Here is a 16,210-nt window from a genome sequence, read left to right on the forward strand (position 1 = left end):
TAAGATTAGTAAGATCAGTTTAATGTGGTATTTTTATTGTTTTTTGCTGTATTTTTGTATTAAATAAGTTCAAAATTTCAAATGATATTGTCTACTTATTAGTTTTAAACTATATTTTCAATTATCATTGTATTATTGTAATATAAGTACATTTTTAACGTTGATGATTTTAAAGATTTCCCCGCTAGAACATCTCTAAGATGGCGTGCAGTGTTGCCAAAGTAGAATCTTTCCTTTTGTTTCGACAGATATTTAACATTGCACGAAAGACTTTGTGGTAACGTTTGAGATGAAAGGAAATAATTGACTGTTGACTTAGTTAAAAGTAAATGACATGGATATTGACGAATTGATTGTCTACTTCCGGATGTTGAGGTGTATTGACATCAATTGACGTGAAGTGCAATTGTTTGTATTTATTTGTCAAATACACATAAATACACAAATACTTCTTCCTACCTTGCTTTCTTTTATACCATGTTATGATTATACAACTTATCATACGGGGAAAACTAGCCGTATGCCCATCTACACTATTGGCATAACGTTTTTTGTAAGGAACAGCCCAAACCGTGGTCTTGTTATTGTTTAAGCTTGGCCTTTTGTCGACCTTTTTAAAATTACATTTAAACTCTATTAAACACCTAGACATCCAAAACTCGAATTATGGCTTCTACGTCCCTTTCGTCTCAAATTATCTTTCTTTTAACACAATAATTCTGAAACTCCGTCAAGTGGTTGACTCAGAATATGTGAATAAAAACCCCTTCACGTTTAAAATATATAAGACATTTAATTAATACTAGTTGAAACCCGTCGAAATCGACGGTTAATCTTGAGGTTTTATGTAAATTCAGCTAACTGCGTTGGATAGAGTGAAGTCATTAAAATCTTAGTTATATGAAGGGAGGATAAGCAATAATAAGTATGACGATTTTGTTCCCTAAAAAACGTGATTGATGAATTCGTTTAACACAATATTTCCTACCTTTCTTTTTATCGGCTTTAGGTTGCCCAAAAGGTTTTTTAGGAGTCTTATAATTGTTTGTTCATGAGTTTGTTTCATACCAAAGCCACTTTCACTATATGGGAGAATGAGTTCATATAATTAGTCTATCATGTTATGGAAAGAGTCAATATTTATTACTAACCACTAATTCCATCTGCTTTAGGAAAATCATTCAGATTGTATCCGGATTTATAAGTAAATCTTCATCTTTTTTTAATAAAAATATCTGATTCTCCGGAAAGCAGTAACATTCTTACTTCGATCTCAGCAATTTTAAATCCTTCTCTTGCCACATCGACCCATGTAATTAATCATCCTGTTCTTACTTGATAATTCATTAACTTATGGGGTAGTTTTGCCTTGGCCATATAGATCACATAAAGCTGTGCATGTATTTCGTGGATTGGAATGAACCATAATTGTAGAAATTTTATCACAAATCTTGAACATTTGCGGAACCAAATCCATAACCTAGTCCAGCCTTGGTAACAAATTATGCAAATACGATGAGATGTGATGACACTGTTGTGTTTCCGAATGTTTTGTATGTAGTGAGGTTTAGATGCGTTGTTCAACCTAGCTACATGTGTACATCAAAGTAAAAACTGTGTACACATTTTTTTAAATACCCGAATTGACATCAGTTCACCTACTTTACCAAAACCATAGAAGATGAAAGGATCATGTAAGGATGTAAGGATGTCGTTATACTGCCTTCAGATAAAGGTGGTGCAGTAGTTTTATTAAACAAAAACGAATACATGAGCAAAATAGCAGACATAATCAATGGTGGGCAGTATAAAGAACTTGATCGTGACCCGACAAATCTAGTTCAAAATAAAATAAAAAAAGAATTAGCAAAAATAAAAAGTTATGTTACTGACCGAACTTTTTTCAAACTGAGCCCACAGTTCAGTAAAGCTCCGCATTTATATGGACTTCCAAAGTTACATAAACCTGGCATCCCTCTAAGACCGATAGTTAGTACAATAGACTCACCATACTACCAACTTTCAAAATTTATTTTGCCCTTACTTACACCTTATTTTGGCCAATCTGACAGTTTTGTGAAAGATTCGAAGGATTTTGTTAACAAAATACACCATTTTAAACCTAGCAATAGTACTATATTGGTTAGCTTTGATGTAACCAACTTGTTTCCTAACGTTCCCATTGAACCATGCCTGGCGATAGTACGTGAAAAACTTGAAAATGACCTGATGCTGGAAGATAGAACCAAAATTCCTGTGTCTAATATAATGGAACTGTTGACAGTCTGCGTTAGGTCAAACTACTTTCTAGTAGAGAATAAATATTATGAACAAACTACAGGAATGTCAATGGGCGGCGTTTTAAGCCCGATCCTATCTAATATTTTCATGGAAAAGTTTGAACAGGACGCAATTAAATCATTTGAAACTAAGCCTAGAGTCTGGTTACGGTATGTTGATGATGTTTTCTGTATTTGGGAAGATTCAATGTCAGAACTATTAAAATTTAAAGAACACCTTAACAGTCAGGTTGAGTCCATACAATTTACTATTGAACTGGAAAAAGATGATAAATTACCGTTTTTAGACGTATTGGTCCAGAAACAGTCACAAGGTTGGATCACTAGTGTGTTCAGGAAACCTACTGCTACAGGCCAATACCTCAACTTTGCCTCCAATCACCCCACACACGTTAAGACAGGTCTAGCCATTGGTTTGATTAAACGGGCCGAATCCATCTGTAGTACTGAGGAAATTTTTAAAACAGAGCTGGAAAACATAAAAACACATCTCCAAAACTGTGGATACCCTCCCTTCGTTTTTGCTAAGGCCTTAAAAAGCTTAAATAGGGTAAACATTCCAGAAGACCCTAGCACCAAGATAAAACCCCTGACCACTGTATGTATTCCATACGTTAAAAATGTTTCGGAAAAATTGAGACGGGTGAATTCCAAATACAATATAAGAACTGTCTTCAAAAATAAATATACTATATGTAGTCGTGTCACAAAACTAAAACCCGTTAATGAGCAACAAAATACAAAAGACATTGTCTACAAAATCCCGTGTTCTTGTGGCAGAAATTATGTGGGCCAAACTTCTAGACCAGTTAAAGTTCGAATAAATGAACACATAAAAAAAGTCAAAAACAAGGATAAGTATGGCTCTAAGATATGTGAACACGTTGTAGAAACGAATCATATTGTTGATTGGGGTTCGTCTGCAATTCTATACAAGGAGTCTGATTGGAGGAAACGAAATACGGCAGAGTCGCTTTTCATGGCAATAGAAGACGAGCCACTCTCACGACCATCGGTGGATGTCAGTACGGTGTACTTAAACATTGTTAAAAACGAACTAGAACAATTACGAGATAAGGCCAGGAGCGTGAATGGCTTATCAACAATGGACAATGCACCTACCCCCGCCCCCGCCCGTCCTCCTCCAAGCTCAGCTGATCCGGCAGTCGTGGTTAGGCGTTCGACCCGCGTGCGGGCTAAAAATAGTTTTTTAATACCCTGAAGAAGCGGAACGTTGTTTTGAGTTCCGCGAAACGTCGGACCTTGATGCCGTGGACGATTTTGTGTGTATATATGTGTGTTTATGTGTTTTGACGAGTCCCGGACATCACGAACAAAAATAAAGGTGAGTGAAGCCCACAAAAATCTACATCAACAAAACCATAGACTCCGTAGTTAGTCTATTCCAAAACTTGAACACAGCTCTCATCCTCAACGTACTCATCTATGACACAATTTTCAACCCGATTATCAAAAACTGTTATACCAATAAATGAATCTCAGGTGTTCTTTCTTTAATTTAAAAATAAATGGTGATTGAAAGTAGGAAAAAAAGGCAAGTGCCAACCTTAAAATATGTATAAGCTAACCCAATAAGGAATAGTTATATGTTCCTTTGAAATTGATAAGTCACACTTATTTCATAATTTAAAATTTTCTAAGAGCAATAAAACATAGATTTTTGAACAAAACATTTCAAACGTATCATAAATTCATCATTTTGTTGAAACTATAAAAAAACTTGCCATGCAGTGGATAATCCATTTAAAATCATAAATAATAATGTAAACATTTAATTTTGACAGTTTCAGTAGACCTTTGAATACAATTTTAATATTAACAGCTGGTTCATTAAAAGTACAGTAGTGTAAAATTATCCATATGGTCGAAATGTAAACAAAATTGCAGAGTGAACTTTAAAGGCCTCTGGGGCAGAGCCCCAAGGAAATTTACATCGTTTCTCTTTTCAGGGCTCACCTACAGACCAATACCTTTCTTTAGACACCCCTACCAAGTTTCTACGCCCAGCCGTTCTCTCAAAATAGCTGTCACAAAGAAAAACAGTTTCAAATTAATATATAGATGACATTTTTCTCAATTTTTCTTGTTTGAATTGAATAATTTATCCAACTAGTTTTTTTTTATAAATAAATTAATATTACGATTTCGTTAATATGAGATGAAACTCAAAATGTTAAACTCCGCGTACTGCAGCTCATCGAAGTAATATAGTTTATTAAAAATACGTATTCCTGCATGATTATAAATGTGAAATTCAAAATCCATGCGTATTGTAGGCTGATTATATTGTTTATTTATATTTACATTACCAGCTAACACGCACCAATGCATGAAGATCCCGCCAAAGCACGCACATTGTTCATTTCATTCCCGCGAAAAGTCCAGCCGTCAATCGCTCGCAGGTTAATCTTCGTGCTCAATCGACATATAATCAATGGTTCTTTTCTCTTCATAGATTATTCATAAATGGCTACTTTATTCTTTTACATACCTCAATCTCGATCTACCAATAAAACAGTTTTTAGACTGAATACCTTTTCACGTAAGCCTACGTTTATTAAGTTTTTAAAAAACTAAAAAGTTAAATATGCAAATCCCAATTTCTTATTGTATCAACATTTATCTGTAAGGTCGTAATCATTGATCATTTAGTTTCTAAAGCACGTTCTTCATGAAAGTATAGCCTGGTCTTAGTCACATTCTGATCTTCACGAAAATTCAACAACCTTCACGTAGCTTTAAGCACTCTAAGTTATTATCATCTAAAGAAACAATCATCTAACTTTGATGATTTGGGAGGGCATTAATTGAGTCAATTGACCTGGAGTCAGGTATTCGGGTATTACTGAATCGTGCCAACTACACCAGGGAGCCACCCAATACGTTCATTAACTGCACCAAGTGGCGGCCCTCTTTGACTGTATAATTGAGTAGGTTAGGTTAGGTTAAGCTAGGTTAGGTTAGGTTAGGATAGGTTAGGATAGGTTAGGATGACATGTAAACCAGGACATTCCTTGGCAACTCACCCCTACCTGGCTCGGACTTGGGGCAACTAAGGAACATTTTTTGGGGCCCTTTGAGGTCTTGGAACAATTAATTATGGAACTATTTGGCACAATTAATGCACCATCGACGATTTGCTTGTTAGAGGGCGGACATTTTATTCTGGAGGTCTGGGTTCGACTCCCGCGGATAACTGAGTTGCAATAATGACGTCACTAGTCAAAATTTTATGTCACAGCCCACCTTACTAGTAGAGTATGAGTATCGATTACTAACAAGATATGTATCTTACTAGTAGCTACATATGGAGTAAAAGAATGGCCATTCACTACAGAATAGAAATGAATTCGCAACAGGGAGTGAATGGTTTGTCACACTAAAAACCAATGACTTTTGGCAATTCACCCAATTCGAGACCCTATGGCTCGGAACCCACCGTGTAGGCCTTCCACGGAAAAACAAAACTAGGTATTCTCTAAAGAAGAACTCTAAGCATTAAAATAATCCAAAGGCATAAACATTCACCCTTCCACTCAAAGCGCAAGAGTTATAAAGCAAGTTATCAATAGCTGTTCACTACTCAACTTGTATTGATGAAACCATCAATGTCATTTCCTGTAATCATTGACATGCATCTGACACTTGACAGGATTGGTTCGTCCAGTGCAGTTCTATGATTTATCACACGATTGATAGTTTTTGCTCATCGCGTGATGATGTACTCAAACGCAAAAACGTAACAAAACATCTCACTGAACTGATAAAATATCAAGATGAGAGTGCTTTGATTTGTTTAAATTTTTTTATGTTTAAAATATGTATACTTTTACATAATGGTGTCCATATAAAGGTAGGTGTTTTAAGCCAAGTATGAATGGAGATGAGTGTGTGATGAGAGGCGCGATCTTGTAGTCTTGTTAGTGACTAAGGCCGACATTCCTTAGACACAGCTGTTAATTAATAGCCCATGCAGCCAATGGCAACTAAGGGACCTATAGCTCATAAAGGAATCCGAACTTATAAGGGTTTATAAGGGAAATATACCACTAAGTGTTTTGACATTGAATGTGTATTATCTAAAGTCATTGAAATGGATTGCAGTTTTTAACCACATTAAATTATCAGTTTGTAAAATACTGCCCTCTAGTTTTATAAGCAAACACAAAAACAACCGAAAAATTATCCTTGAATTTAAGAGAAACATATCACCATTTAGGACTCATGCTTAACGTACATCAAGCATAGATTAAAACCTTATCAGATTTTACAATACCCTACCAATAACGTAATGCATACGTCTGTTTGCAGTAATTGCTAGTGACTATATTTTTCCCAGCATACAACATCGTATCCGTATAGCCTCTTTCTGTTTGCAGACCATCCTAGTAGAAGACGTGGACACCGACAAGGGCGATATCTTGCGGCAGAAGCGAGGAAGCGAGAGGAAATACGTGTTCGATCTGGCTTTTGGAGAGGACTCAACACAAGTAGGTTTTTTACTTTTGGTCCTTTGCTTCTCCAAAGTTTTGTTGATATTATCTTTGACTATTAATAAAACAACTATGTCATGTGTCGAATAACGTTAAATTCTCAGAATAACCAGTATAGCTAGAAACTTAAATCAGCTGTTCTTGAGCAATTCACTTCTTTAAATGTAACAATGCCAGCAAAGATTCTTTGCTGGCATTTGACCCTTTTGAATACTCATTCTTCACTGATCTTAGTCAAGATTCCAGAGTGTGTCGGCGAGAATCGATCAAACTATTTTCTTGGACGAACTATTTTATGAGTCATCCAAATCTATCCTTTAATCACGCCGATTTTCAATCGGTTTTATAAAAATGTGTTATTCCCTTTACTAACTCTTCTTCATCATACTGTCCGGAAAACAGCCGTTTTTAGTAGTCATTGAAAAGTTTATATTTTTGTACTTTTTTGTCCAGGAACAGGAAAAAGAATCAGCTGATTTTGGTCAGTAAAAAAGTGTTTATCGAATTCATTCCACACTGATCTTCGCAAACTTTCGTATTGAGGTGTAACCTTATATTAATCCAACTTATTATTGAATAAGCCATTCATAAGAGATCTGCTCTTCCACAACTTCTAATCCATGAGCATACATTTACCAAACTGTTTTTCGATCGTTTCCACAATTAATTGTATCCCCCTTCACTGCCCATTCTTTGCCTATATTACAAATGATCAACCACTGAGACATTTCTTCTTTTTCTCCCCAGGAGCAAGTGTACTCCGCCACGACCCGCGGGCTGGTCCGTGACGTCATCAGTGGTTACAATGCCACCGTGTTCGCCTACGGAGCCACTGGGGCGGGCAAGACCCACACCATGGTAGGGAGTGACCAGGAGCCCGGCATCATGGTCAGGGCGTTGAACGATATCTTCAGGTCCATCGACAAGCACGGTCAAAACTACACGGTAAGTGAAATCGAACAAGAAATCATTTCAGGAGTCAGTTCTACACAATGGTATAAGCAACTGAGGGATTTACCGCTCCATGGCTAAGTGCACGAGACATCTGTTCCTCGATATCTTCAGGGAAACATCCAACAATTAATTATGGCAATGATGGCGATACTGAGGAACTTCTCAAGTTCTTGATCTGCTCTCAGGTAAATTCACAACACACAGGTGGCGTTGCTGTCTCAACAATTAATTATGGCTATGATGGTGATACTGAGGAACTTATCAAGTTCTTGATCTGCTCTCAGGTAAATTTACAACACACAGGTGGCGTTGCTGTCTCAACAATTAATAATGGCAATGATGGTGATACTGAGGAACTTCTCAAGTTCTTGATCTGCTCTCAGGTAAATTTACAACACACAGGTGGCGTTGCTGTATCAACAATTAATTATGGCAATGATGGTGATACTGAGGAACTTCTCAAGGTCTTGATCTGCTCTCAGGTAAATTTACAGCACACAGGTGGCGTTGCTGTATCAACAATTAATTATGGCAATGATGGTGATACTGAGGAACTTATCAAGTTCTTGATCTGCTCTCAGGTAAATTTACAGCACACAGGTGGCGTTGCTGTCCCAACAATTAATTATGGCTATGATGGTGATACTGAGGAACTTCTCAAGTTCTTGATCTGCTCTCAGGTATATTTACAACACACAGGTGGCGTTGCTGTCCCAACAATTAATTATGGCTATGATGGTGATACTGAGGAACTTCTCAAGTTCTTGATCTGCTCTCAGGTTTCGCTCTCCTATCTGGAGATCTACAATGAGAACATACGAGACTTGTTGAATCCAAGTTCTGGACACCTGGAGCTCAGAGAGGAGTCCTCGAGTAGAAACAGAGGTCGCGGAACAGCAGTCGCTGGGCTGACCGAGATTGTAGCCAACTCGACGCAGGAGGTAATTCAACATGTTGTTTATCAAAGTTACTTTACCTTTAACACCTTAGTGTTCGTTGTAGTCGCTGCTAGTCCTCATCTTTGCATAGTGGAGTGCGGGAATCCTGACTTTTCCGGGTTGAAATCCTGCAAAAAGCCAAAGACTTTTAGCTTTGAACACGATAATGCCGTGACTAAGTTGCTAAATCAACCTTAATTTTTAGGTTCATATGTAGAAAATAGAAAAGGTTTTTCTAGACGGGTGGATCGACAGCTAATGGTGGATTTAACCCACCAATCACGCCATTATCACAATAGGAAGTCGACAATGGTGATCGGTGGGGATTAAACCCGCGTCTATAGAGCAAAAGTGCTACATTCTGACCAGAAAACCAGCCGCACTGGATTAATCAAATTAAGTTCTTTCACCATCGTTTACTTAATGCTTATCATTTGTTTGTCTGGGTAGAGTGTAGAGTGCTTGCTGAAGGTAACTGCTTCTGTTACATGCTTTGTCGTTGAGCTGTAAGTTTATAATGCTAACACACGTTTCAGGGAGAAGCTACAAGGGGCGAGGGTTTGGAATTTTGCCAAAGACTTGAAAAAATGCCATTAATGCTGAAAAAACACAAACATAGTTTTATAACCATATTAACCTCTACTGTCTACTTAAACGTAAACTGAATCGACTGTATAGTGGCCTATGTAGCCAAATTTACTTTTATAGAAATACATATTTTGATAATAATCTCCCCTTTCATCTTGTTGAAAGTATCTTTCAATCACAACCAAGTTATATATTTACAATAAGCACGATATCTCGTTCCAGTGCTCAGCTTTAATTGTTCAAATCCCTCGAATCACCAATAACGTCACTTTAACTTTTATAAGTCCAACCTAAGTTCTAATTTCACTAAGGATCAAAAAGGTTCAACCATGTCTAGGAGAATACTAAGGGCAACAACACTAAATACCTTAAACAACAAACGAAAATATGTGATGTTTTAAAAATAACAATATAAGTATGAGGTTGCATGCTGACGTTCATGCGATAGCTTGACCTTACCGCGAATTGCTGTTTTTATCTTGGCTAAGCAGTTCCGGAGAAAAATTACTTTTCCGTAGTGTGGCAATGTCGTGTTAAGTAGTAACTGATTTTTATGCAGGTTTTTAATTTATGGTGATTCCGGTTGGGAATAGGGTTTGCCGTTTGTTCCACTGATTTCAGAGTTGTTTGGAAAACACAGTGATCGTAAATTTATTCAGAGAACTCGTAATAGTTTAGGAGTAATTTATTTAGTGTTTTTTAGTTAGTTTAAGACGTTTTTATGGGAATACTCAATAGTATGATCATTTTAGATGCTGATTGCAGATGTGAGGGTGTGAACTTAAATTTTGGATAAATTATTCTACACCCATCATTCACTCATTTGGGTTAAAATACCTATTGTCCACTTTTCAAAGATTGACTGATAATTAATTAATGAAGATTCACACTTGTATAGAGTAATTTTGGGAAGTATATTCATATATCACAAGATCCTATGTATACTGCTATAGTTTTGCATTTGAATCGTGATTAATCACATGGTGAAGTTATTACAACTAGTTGAGCTAAATATATCATAGAACTGAATATAAATAGTAAACAATACTCGTCAAAGAAATTAATATTCGTACTAAAATAAAGACAAATCATAAAAGTGATAAAAACTTGAATTGTTTACGTTTCTTACTAGAGAAAACTCAATGTCTCAGGAGTGTCAATAGGTGGTGAATTTGATGGATAGTGAAGAAAAAAGTAAAAAAAAATCAACAGAAGAAGCGATAGGTGTAGTAAATTAATAAAATAAAATTATCACTCTAACCTAACCCACTTAGCTCTTAAGTATAATCCCGCTTATTTGTGATTTGTAGTAATATTGTTACCTGAGGTTATTTTCGTGTTCAATATTGGTCAGCTGGACAAAAATACACAATCCGCTGCTCGAAAGGTGTAAACAGTACACACAAATCTCGAATTTAGTTTGACTGGCAGCCAAACACGAATACTAGAAAAAACGCCAGTAATGGATAAAAATAATACCATAAAACATAATCTTCAACAGAATGTCCATTAACACTACAAACACAAAGGTTAAAGTCAAGGTTGGCGCATGCAAACTTCAAATAAACAATGGAAATCAGAGTCTTTCGAATTAATAACAGAGTGGGGTTGTTTTACATAAACTCCATGAGTTTTAAAACACTACGCCATCTACCACACGATTCAGTAGATATATTAGATTTGTCCCGAGCAAAGGTAAAAACAGTGTTTTATCTCGATAACTTAGCGTGACTTTGGATTCGTTGGGCGGAATAATTCTGATTCCAACACCGCTTCAGAGTGATATGATATCACCACTGTATATTTAGAGGTTAGAATTTAACCTTGCGTTTTCGAGATTTTAATCTTAAGCACACTTTAAGTTATCTTTATTCTTAACTGCAACATTTTACTATGCTTTTATATGTATTTCAAATTTCCCTTCACTGCAAATTGTTGAATGGCTCGGTAGCTACAGCTATAGTGTGCCAGAAGATCACCTGTACGATTCTAAGGAAAATTAGTATTTCGATGGTTCAAAACTGGGCCCAGCTGTCCGTGATGGTTATCCTTTCAACAAACCAGCAGTGAGCCTGTTCTACTGACAGGGAGATTCCAACATATTACGTTTGTATAATTCTAGGTAAAGGCTAAAATAAATAATACAATCGATGCATGAAACATGCAGATTAAACGATTTTTTATTTACCTGATTGGATTTTCACTTAGATAATTCATGTTTGGTTTGGTTTAAGTTATATTCGTTTCCTATTTAAATAGCATTAGGTTGAACGAGTACTTAGGTTTGCTTTTACAGAGGAAGTAATAATGTGTGTTTTAGTGAGTTGATAGCTTAGGAACAAGCATATAAATATCATCTAATATTTACTCCTAGAAGTGTCAAGCTAAGAGAGACGTCAACAACCAATATTGTTAAGAGAGGTTCAGTCCAATGTAGTGATTTTATTCATCTTCAAACTACATCTAGAACAAAAATGTTTCCTTCCAAAACAAAACCATACACGCTGCGCCTTTGAATCCCATCCTCACTGAGAGCAATCACTATGAAAAACCGAACCAAAGCACACTTATTACCTATGTGTTGCACCACATCTGATGACACAGGCATGACTTTGACTTTGCATGTTTATTAAAGGTGATGGAGCTTCTACAGAAGGGCAACAAGGAGAGGACAGTAGAACCCACGGCGGCCAACAAGACCTCATCCAGGAGCCACGCGCTTCTGTCAGTGATAGTGAGGAAATCTACTCCACCTCAGCAGACCCAGTATCGGACAAGACTTAGACAAGGAAGGCTCTACATGTTGGACCTGGCGGGCTCAGAGAGAGCCTCACAGACTAAGGTTGTTGATTCGATCCCAAATAGAGTCGAGTCTGGTTCAAGATTAAGTTTGTTGTGCAACAGTTAGTGGTCAAATCTAACAGAAGGTCAATGCTAGGTGGTAACAAGGGGTCGCCAGAATTTTACCCCCTGGGCAAAGCTGACGTCACTATGACCTAGTAACCTGAGCGCTCAAAAGTTTGTCGAAAGTTGTGACGTCACGTTTGCCCAGGGGGTAAAATTCCAGGGGGATAAAAATCCGCTTCCCCGTAACAAGACTAGGGTTTGAACCGCGCTCTTAACAAATTTACAATACTGTACCAATGACGCAAAAACACACCAAACAACACAAACATTATTTATTATTATACGTTTTAACATTAGGGAAAATGGATTTCAATTTGTTTAATTTCCCTACATGCTATTTCCATCGCACATCGCTGCAAAGTTAACCATTCAAGACATGGAAAAGCTCAATAACTTCACAGTGAAAATTGAGGGTCAGGTATAATAAGCGTTGAACAACCCTCAACCCTTACCGTGTCTGATATCAACACAGTGATCAGCTGACCATGACGCCGTCAGGGTTGCCACAATTACAACACATTTGACCCTGCGTTTCCCTCCTCCTCCCTCCCATAGACTGTCGATATATCAACTTGCATGCTAACATGCTTAGTCACCCTTCTCGGGATGTCTTCATGTTACTGTACTAGTTAATGAATGTTGGATCGTTGTAGCTGTCCCAGTTGATATATGTTAATATTTTAGTTTCTATAATCAATAGTTTAACAGTGATGATATAATCTCGAGGCTTTGCCAAACTATTCTAATTTTCTAGTAGATGGGTAATATAGGAATGAAATGAGAAATACCTTTATGGGAGAGGTGAAGTTATAGTTCTTAAGTCCTGTCTACCTATTAAAATAAATAGAATTGTTCAATTTGATGGATTAATATTATTAGGCCATAACAACCTATTTAATACCTAACAATTAAGACCGCTTTGAATGTACTGCTACGTTTCAACCTAAACCCTATTAATTCGTTAACTTTTTTATTCTGTTAATCTCTAGAAAATCAAAATTATTAAAACAAATCTCGTAAATTTGCAAACAACTGCCATAGATATAACTTGCGAGTTACAGTGGATAAATTTTACAGCGTGACTGATATACCTAACTTTTCTCGCTGTCCATTCCATAAAGTAGGAGAGTTTCTTTTTGCTTCGTACAAAACTATAATCTACCCGAATTGCTGTAACACATCCGAACAGTAATGCCATTTCTCTTCACAATTCTACAAGCTATGTAAATAGTTTCTATATTTTGCAGAACCGAGGCAAACGTCTTGTAGAAGGCGCTCACATCAACCGATCCCTCCTGGCGCTGGGCAACGTCATAAACTCATTGAGTGGAGGTAAGCGGCCTTTTATACATACTAAACTGTACTAATACTATCGTTGGTCGTTGGTGTATAAAGTACTGTACCTTAATTGAATTAATTTTATCTATAGTACCTGCGCCGAAGCCATCTGAGCCTGCTGCACTCGAGAAACTTTCCACACTCGCCTACGGATCGATAGTTAAATAACTCTTGTGTAAATAGTGGGCCAAATGCAGTTTGCACTCGTGTTACACATTAAACTTTTCATAGAGTTACTATTAATTATAGTACCTGGGGACCGAGCTTTGCTCGGAGAAAATCATTAGTTCACTCTGAAAGCAGTCTTAGTATCGGAGATACATAAATCTGTTCCCAAACTCCACACGGCTCGCCTTTACAACGTCCTACACCATTTCCTACGTCATGGACCTGTTTCCCTCCATTCCCATAGCACTTTAAGATTGTAGATACCTTAATCTAATCGTTATTAACAGTTCCCACACTCCGGACAGCTCGCCTTGACTACTTCCTTCACCACTTCCAACGTAGCGGGCCTGTTTTTCTCCCTTCCCATAGCATTTCAGAATTGCAGATACGTTAATCTAATCGTCATAAACAGTTCCCACACTCCATACTAATCGCCTTTACTACTTCCTTCACCACTTCCTACGTCGCAAACACGTTTCCCTCCCTTCCCATTGCATTTAAAGATTGCAGATACATTAATCTAATCGTCATAAACAGTTCCCACACTCCGGACAGCTCGCCTTGACTACTTCCTTCACCACATCCTACGTCGCGGACCTGTTTCCCTCCCTTCCCATTGCATTTAAAGATTGCAGATACCTTAATCTAATCGTCATAAACAGTTCCCACACTCCGGACAACTCGCCTTGACTACTTCCGTCACCACTTCCTACGTCGCGGACCTGTTTCCCTCCCTTCCCATAGCATTTTAGGATAGCCCATACCCTTATCTAATCGTCATAAACAGTTCCCACACTCCGGACAGCTCGCCTTGACTACTTCCTTCACCACTTCCTACGTCACGGACCTGTTTCCCTCCCTTCCCATAGCATTTTAGGATTGCAGATACCCTAATCTTATCGTCATAAACAGTCCCCACACTCCGGACTGCTCGCATTTACTACTTCCTTCATCACTTCCTACGTCACGGACCTGTTTCCCTCTATTCCCATAGCATTTTATGATTGCCTTTACTACTTCCTTCACTACTTCCTACGTCACGGACCTGTTTCCTTCCCTTCCCATAGCATTTTAGGATTGCAGATACCTTAATGTATTCGTCATAAACAGATCCTAGACTTCGCACTGCTACCCTTGACTACAATGTCTCGAGTAATCTTAAGTATAATCAATCTTTGGTATAATCTTTGCTCAATATTAACAAGTGATGTTTTTCCTTTTGTACTGTATTTGTAATTTGCTAGTATACTGTGGGTAGTTGGTTTATTATGAACACGTGCTACAACTTCAAGTCTTTTGTTTACCTTTTCCTTGTTATTTAATTCAACCAACATGGTTACTTAGCAACCCATAAGACTAATGTTAAAAAAATGTGACTTTCAGTTTCGTTTTTCTACGTAATTAGATTTTTGTTGGCAGTTGTAACTGTAGTAAACTCGTTTTTAGGCCAAAAATAATCTATTTACAACATTTGAAGAAAATCGTCGGAGCCGTTTTCGAGATCTTGGTGCAAGCAAGCAAGCAAGCAAGCAAGCATACATACATACATACAAGCAAACATTGCTCGTATTAGAGTATAGGATACCGTAAATAATTAGTCTTTCAAACACTTTAAACACGTTTTTAGGTTAGGTTAAATCCAAACATTGAACGAAATGGGAAACACTGCAACAGCTGATCGTAGTCGTAATATCTGCCAACTTATTTTCAAGCGTACACGGATTACGTGCATAATAAAAGCACGCTGGTTTGTGTTGTTTGCTTTGAATACTGATGTGTGCCAAAGTAAAAACTGTGCACCAAAATAAAAACTGTGCGCCAAAGTAAGGCTTTTAGTACTGAAAATACCACGGCGCTGTCTAGCAATATAGGGCCACGCGTGTACTGCAGTTATTGAGTCGGGAAAATACCACGGCGCGACTAACAGAGCACATTGAAACGCTCTATGCTCGCTAACAAAGGTAAGCTCAGATGTTAATGTTCTTCAAGTTTTTCCAATGCTTCAAATACTAACAATTTACCTACCGTAAGATCGGAAACGTTTTTGTAATGTTGGTTTTATATCCGATAACACTTTAGTGCGTTGATCTTGATTAAACGTTTCCCTCATTGAGGATAAATTTTACAACATATTATTTTACTCGGTTATTATAACAACGGTGGACAAGCAGATAAGAAATGTAGAATATAACTTACAAGATTTCAGGGAGTCAGCTGTTTAAATGCACGGACCTAACTGAGGCCAGGAATATATCCCTTGGACAATCGTTATGGCTGACATCTGCCTCAGACAGAACTCATAAGCTACAAAGTAGTTGTAGTCCTTGCCTTAAAACCTGAAAATTGCTGGTTCAATGCCGAGCAGATTCGATCCTAGACCCGAATACTATTTGTCATTGCGTTAAACGATAAATGATACTGTCTAACAAAAGATTGACTTTAGATGGTAACATAACTGGTTTGAATCCACTTATAAAAAATGTTTCAGTTCAGCATGTAAAAC

General features: G+C 37.3%; 1 protein-coding gene across 1 annotated transcript in view; it reads left to right on the top strand.

The window, feature by feature from the left end:
- The window catches only part of LOC128999512 (kinesin-like protein KIF19), a 29,744-nt gene that overhangs the window by 6,325 nt on the left and 7,209 nt on the right, over positions 1–16,210 (top strand). Inside the window, exons 3-7 of the mRNA XM_054426076.1 lie at positions 6,701–6,811; positions 7,562–7,759; positions 8,548–8,709; positions 11,930–12,136; positions 13,449–13,533. Coding sequence (XP_054282051.1) covers positions 6,701–6,811; positions 7,562–7,759; positions 8,548–8,709; positions 11,930–12,136; positions 13,449–13,533 — 763 coding nt within the window. The remainder of the gene's footprint in view (positions 1–6,700; positions 6,812–7,561; positions 7,760–8,547; positions 8,710–11,929; positions 12,137–13,448; positions 13,534–16,210) is intronic.

This window comes from Macrosteles quadrilineatus, unplaced genomic scaffold, assembly GCF_028750875.1.
Source record: "Macrosteles quadrilineatus isolate MER2022 unplaced genomic scaffold, UCM_ALF_1.0 Scaffold_8__2_contigs__length_117827958, whole genome shotgun sequence".
In the NCBI taxonomy this organism is placed as follows: Eukaryota; Metazoa; Arthropoda; class Insecta; order Hemiptera; family Cicadellidae; genus Macrosteles; species Macrosteles quadrilineatus.